We start from the raw sequence: 6,329 nt of genomic DNA on the forward strand, positions 1-6,329 counted from the left end.
ACTTTAAAATACTGATGTTAGTTTATAAATCACTGAACGGTTTAGCACCACAATACATTAAAGATCTGTTATTACTGTACCAACCAGCTAGACCCCTCAGATCTTCTGGTTCTTTTTCTGCTCTGCATCCCCAGAACCAAACGAGGAGAAGCAGCCTTCAGTTTCTACGCACCACAAATTTGGAACAAACTTTCAGAAAACTGTAAAACAGCTGAAACACCGAGTGCCTGTAAATCTCAACTTAAAACCCACCTGTTTAGAGTTGCTTATGGCTAAATTAGAGTGCCAGTTTTGATGTCTTCCATGTTTTTAATGTTATCTTTACTTTTAATCTATTTATTAATTTCTTTTTATTCCTCTTTCTAATGATGTAAAAGTGGTGAGTGACTGAGGGTCTTTGCGCGCACAGAAAAACCCTGTAAACTCTAACAGGTAAAAATAGTGCACAAAAATCCGTGCAGGACGGCGAAGTCCTAGCCCAAAAATTCACATGACAGATGGACGGAGCCTGGTGCTGCAAGGTTGGAGACATTCCTGTTAGGCGACGGGGCCTGGATAATACCTGGATAATACCTGGATAATACCTGGATAATACCTGGATAATACCTGGATAATACCTGGATAATACCCGTGTTAAACGGACAGCGGAGTCCGGCGACGACAGGCGCTTAAATTCCGTAACAAAATTATGTTTTTATCTTTTTTAATCTTTTTTCTTTTTTTCAAAATCTCTTTTTCTTTCTTACTGTTTATTCAATGTCACATGCTGTTTTTATTTTTTCTTTAATTATGTAAAGCACTTTGAAATGCCTTGCTCCTGAAATGTGCTATACAAATAAAATTTGATTGATTGATTTGTTCATTATGTACTGTTGTTAGTTTATTCATCACTGAACAGTTTAGCACCACAATACCTTAAAGATCTGTTATTGCTGTACCAACCGCTCAGATCTTCTGGTTCTTAAAAGTTCTGAATACACTTCTGAGCCAGACACGCTGCAAAGCGTTCTGTGCATAACAAACACACTGTCAGCTTCCAATCAATGAGCTGCACCTAGTTAAGTGTCAGAGATGATTTCCAGAAGGGTGTTTTTTATTTTCATTTGTTGCTTTTAGTTGCCTCCAAAATGTATTCCGTGCAAAAAGTCAAAAATGTCTGCACCAATCTGTCAAAATGACAGATGGGCTTGAGATTTTTTCGTTATTTAAAGAAAAAAAACCTGAAAGTATTCAGTTAATACATGAGTCAGATATATTTTCATCACTTATTTTGTAGTGTGAAATGTTAGAATAGGCTTGATCAAGTGATATTACTAAAACAGAAAACAGCAATGGGTATGAGAAAAAGTGACTATTATTAATCAGTGGGTTTGTGAGCATGATGCTAACACTTCTGGACAGAAGTGCTGGGATGGCTAATGTTAGAGTGGAGTTCTTCCATCCACATGCTTATATTGAAGATATTAGATGTAGGCCAATATCATCTCATTCTCGTTTTTTGGCTGATATCATGGGGCACCCCTAGTTACAACCATTAAAAGTATAATGGTTGATTTTTACATCAATCTTAGATGTAAAAATAGTTCAAGTTCGTTTCAAAGTTAGGTTCATTCCACTTTGCCCATTTTATTAACTTTAAGATGTCATGTATATAATGCGTTTTTACACAGGAAACCATTTGTGGATTTCAGTATATGTAATGAGAAACTTTGTTCAAATTTGCAGAAAGTACAGAGAACTGATCATGTGAGAGATTCCCAGCATGAAGAGATGCAGCAGGAAAAGGCCATGAACCTGCTGATCAGAAACCAGCCACCAGCAGATGAGGTACGGTCAAGTTCTTAAAGATATTAGCGGAAAATGGACAAAACTGGTAAACACAGTTTAAGTGTTCATCAAAGTTGGTTAAGAAAAAAAAGTTTTTATATTTAAGTTCTATCATATTGAGGTTCTGTGAGCAGCCTGTGGTAATCAGGTGTGTTTCCACTGCAGAAACTTTGCTGTTGCTTGCATTGTGTCATTGACTTTGGAGAAATCCCTCAAACTGAGCATCGTGATGTGAAGTGAGAGTGGAAAGGAAAACGGCCGTTTGACAGGAAGAAACTTCTAGCAGAACCAGAAACTGACTCAGTGAGTCAGTTTCTGCCATGACCCATTGGGTCAGTCAGTCAGTCAGTCAGTCAGTCAGTCAGTCAGTCAGTCAGTCAGTCATTCATTCATTCATTCATTCATTTTAATGCTAGGAGCTCATCTGTGTTCCAGGATACAAATTAAAACAAATTGGAAAAATTTTTCTTTGAAAAGTTTCTTGTGTGAAGACTGATTTAAAGTTGCAGTATTTAAAAATGTTTGTTTTTTTACATCCATTCATTTTCTAACACACTAATGTGGTCACATTGGCATCTGGTGCCTATCTCCAGCAGTCAACAGGTGAGCGGCAGGGTCACCATGACAACACCATGGACAACAGAGACAGACAGGACAAACAACCATGTACACGCTGACATCAATGAGAATTTAGAGAGATCAGTCAATCTAACAGTCGTGTTTTTGGACTGTGGGAGGAAGCCGGAGTACCCGGGGAGAACCCACTTATGCACAGAGAGAACATGAAGACTCCATGCAGAAAGACCCCAGGCCAGGATTTGAACCCAGGACCTTCTTGCTGCAAAGAAGCAATGCTACCAACTGCACCTCTGTTTTTTTTTTACGTATTTGTTAAAAATGTCACTATGTCCTGTGAGTTTAAAATGAAATTGATAATCAGTTTAAAAAGGAACTCTTCTGGCTACTTTTTGTGGTCCTACTGCCATCTGCAGAAATGCAGCCTAGGGCAGAAACAACCAATCAGAGCCAGAGCTATCACTCGAGCTCCTCACTGCTCATCATAATCAGTGACCATTCAGTAAAACTTTATTTGAAGGGGTGTGATAAGACTGTCATAACACTGTCATAACACATGAATAAGCCTTCATGAATATTTATGACTGTAGTCATAAAGTGTCATTTGGTAAATTATGACACTTTTAATACAAAGTTGACATCATTCAAAATGTCTTTGTTATGACAACTTGACATTAACCAATAATGTTAAGTTGGTTAATGTCATACTGACCAGCATAGTTTTTGACTGAGAACAGTGTCATAGTGACAATTTTAACAAAAAGTTAAGATAGCTTATTTTTAAAAAGGCAGAATAAAGATGATAATCTAAAAAATGTGATCATGATGTTATTTAATCACATAGCTAAGAAAGGCACTTAAAATAGAAAAAGTGGAATTTTACTAAATTGTTCAAACATCGTTCTGACATTTTATGTTACTGCCAGCCACTGTCTTTTCTTCTGAAAGTATTATTTATTTGCTTCAGCTGTGTGAGAGCCAGAGGGTGATCATTGTGGACCTCGGCACAGATCCAAAGCATGTGGAGATCGTAAACTTTCAACCCTTTGAGGATGATGAGAGCAAAGGTCAAGATCTGACCAGCTCTCCTGCAAACACCTTAACTGAAAACAGGTCTGTGTGTTAAACATAGTTCTGTGGAAAGTGAGACCATCACCACGTTTTAGGCAAACGTCCCAAAACAAACTGAACTTTCATTTATTTTGGTTAATACTTAAAGCTAATGTCGTCATGGTAGAATGACAGACATTGTGTACAGCTGAGCTCTAATCCAAACCACTATTTCACAGAGGTGGTGGCTCTGCATTGCATTTAGAGACTTTTTGAAATACTACATGTTGAGCTTTTATAAATGGATGTGTTTTGCCCAATGCAGTTTTCAGCCATCAACCCCTGAGCCTAAGGAACAGGAAACAGAGGAGAGCCAGGAGGAGCTCCTGGGACAGAGTTTTGATTCATGCAAACAGTTGACTGGAGACAGCAAGACGCACAACATCAACATGTTGTCTGGTGAGAAAGATTCTTTGCTCACATTTATCCAAAGACAGATTCCTTCAGATAAGGTCAGTACCTGATAAAATTGACATTTCCATTTGTTGCTCAAATATTATTCAAGCTTCCAATGTACTAACAGTTAAACTGATGCATTAAATTCGGCCAGGGCTTTTCTTTTTCTCAGATGTTAACTTGAACTAAACTTGATAGCTTTTGCTCCTCTGTCTTCCCATTGATGAAACTGATGAAATGAGATCTTCTAACATGTATTCATGTTATATTTGTACTCATTAATGGATACAATTTCAAATTTAACTGACTAACTTTACTCAAACAAATTCAAGTAATAGTTTGGGTTTTGTAGACAACTTAATGTACAAATTAGACAAACTGTGATTACAGTAACAAATGTACACATAAAGTTTGGTTAGTAACTAGTAACTAATTACTTTCCACAATATATATTTTTTCCACATTGTGAAGCACTTCTCTTCTATTTCTGTGTTATCCATACAGTAAAATGTGATGATTTTATTTGTTTTGGATCACACAATGAGCCACTGACTATTTTTGTCATAGTAGCAGCACAAATTTAAAACTGCTTTCAACAAAAAGAGAAAGGTTATTATTGTTTGAACTGTTTAGCCATCATACATTTTATTTTTTAAGATTTTTATGACATGATCTTTTTTATTAAGTAAAACAGTGCAAGACATGACTAACATGCTTTCCTGTGTCTCTTCTCCTTCCTCCCTGTAGTGCAGACGTTTACCTTGGTTAGCAGCGACACGTGAGCTTTTCAGCTTCAGTGTCCAAAACAACATCCCATAAAGCCCAAATGTAGCCAACCAGCACAGAGCATGTTTCCATGGCTTTCTGCGTTCCTGACAGAACCACTTAGAGACTCCAGCTACATGCCTGCACAGAGATCGACACTCGGTGGTAACAATCAATGGCTGGTCTTTGAATCCTGACACAGAGAGCTTATTAATCGTTAGTACTTTTTAGACATTTTTCAAACTGAGAAGCTCCTTTTATTCCCTAAACATGTTTGCATAAAAAGATTGTGAATCATGTAGATCATGTTTTTACCAATGGGCAAACCCTGAGATGGATCAAAAGGGGAAAAATGAAAAAAAGTCTCATTTCAGTGACTCAATTCAGTAAATAAAACGTATATCAATTAAATAATCACATCTTGTTTTTTTAGACTGTATTTTTGTTAATTATAAGTTTATGCTTAGATCTAAAGAAAACATTTAAGTTTAGAATATATCATACCAATGATACATGTACATGTTATTACAGCAATGTGGGCTTAATAAAAAGTATGTTTAATATGTTGAAGGATGTTGTTTTCAAAGTTTACCTTTAATCTGACAAACAAGCCTCATCAGAACGCAAACTGACTGTCGATGATGCCGTCATGTGGGGTTTCTGTAGAAAACAATCCAGGTTGTTTTCTACATGTTAGACGAATCAAACATGCTGTCAGAGCCACTGAGGGAAATTCTTGACTGTTTCTGTCCATTAATCTTAGGAATATTCTGGAAAACATAGCAAATTAAAGAAGATTTCTGACTCTTGAATCATTTTCAGACATGTTTAAATTGCTTGTTTGAAATTGAAGAAATTATGGCAATAATGAAGGAAATGGTATCCTTCATTAAGAGGAAACAACAGAGAAATAAGGATTGTTTTGGATTTAGCTCCATCCATCCTCCCTTTCCTTGCTGAAGTTTAAGACTGCTCTGGATTTTATTTAGAGGGGTCAGTGTAAGGGGACTGAACCCAAGGCACCTCTAACTTTTTAAAAACATGTTTTGTACTGTTTTTTTTTGTTTGTTTTTTTGTTTGTTTGTTTGTTTGTTTGTTTGTTTGTTTGTTTGTTTGTTTGTTTGTTTGTTTGTTTGTTTGTTTGTTTTTGTGGGGTTTTATTTTTTTAGAAATAATTATTTACAATTACATCACAATTATGCAGACCTTTGTATTGGTCCACTGAAGTTTGTGGACAAATGTTAAAGGGTTATTACTTTCAGATGGCTCTTCCAAAGTGTCAAAAACCAAATGGCCTACTGGTTAGACTATTTCTCACTTTACAGTGATCTGAATGACAACATACTGTTTCACATTTTGTGTCATCATCAAATCTTCAATCTTCAAAAAATATGTGATTGACTTTGTGGCTTTCTAACGGCATCAAAGACAAATCCTAGTGGCCCCCAGCTTTCCTTGACAGTAACAGTAAACCTCTGTATCACCTACACTGTGTCTGTGTGGCAAAAATCTAAAGCAAATACAGGTTGAGTCCCAGACAGATGGAAGCTTCTGCACTGTCCTAGCCTGGGCTTGGACCTATAGCCTGGGCTTGGACCTATAGCCTGGGCTTGGACCTAGCCTGGGCTTGGACCTATAGCCTGGGCTTGGACCTA

At 36.9% G+C, this 6,329-nt stretch overlaps 1 protein-coding gene across 12 annotated transcripts in view; it reads left to right on the forward strand.

Moving 5' to 3' along the window:
- The window catches only part of LOC103459572 (pleckstrin homology domain-containing family A member 5), a 190,252-nt gene extending 185,008 nt beyond the window's left edge, over nucleotides 1-5,244 (forward strand). For 11 of the 12 annotated variants that reach the window (XM_008401236.2, XM_008401229.2, XM_008401227.2 and 8 more), the window contains 4 exons: nucleotides 1,726-1,827; nucleotides 3,371-3,516; nucleotides 3,779-3,912; nucleotides 4,657-5,244. In XM_008401236.2, the coding sequence (XP_008399458.1) occupies nucleotides 1,726-1,827; nucleotides 3,371-3,516; nucleotides 3,779-3,912; nucleotides 4,657-4,691 (417 nt within the window). In that variant the 3' untranslated portion in view covers nucleotides 4,692-5,244. The remainder of the gene's footprint in view (nucleotides 1-1,725; nucleotides 1,828-3,370; nucleotides 3,517-3,778; nucleotides 3,913-4,656) is intronic. The other variant, XM_008401226.2, reaches the window with a different exon arrangement.
- Nucleotides 5,245-6,329: the final 1,085 nt, after the last annotated feature.

The sequence above is a fragment of the Poecilia reticulata genome, linkage group LG23 (assembly GCF_000633615.1).
Source record: "Poecilia reticulata strain Guanapo linkage group LG23, Guppy_female_1.0+MT, whole genome shotgun sequence".
Classification (NCBI taxonomy): domain Eukaryota; kingdom Metazoa; phylum Chordata; class Actinopteri; order Cyprinodontiformes; family Poeciliidae; genus Poecilia; species Poecilia reticulata.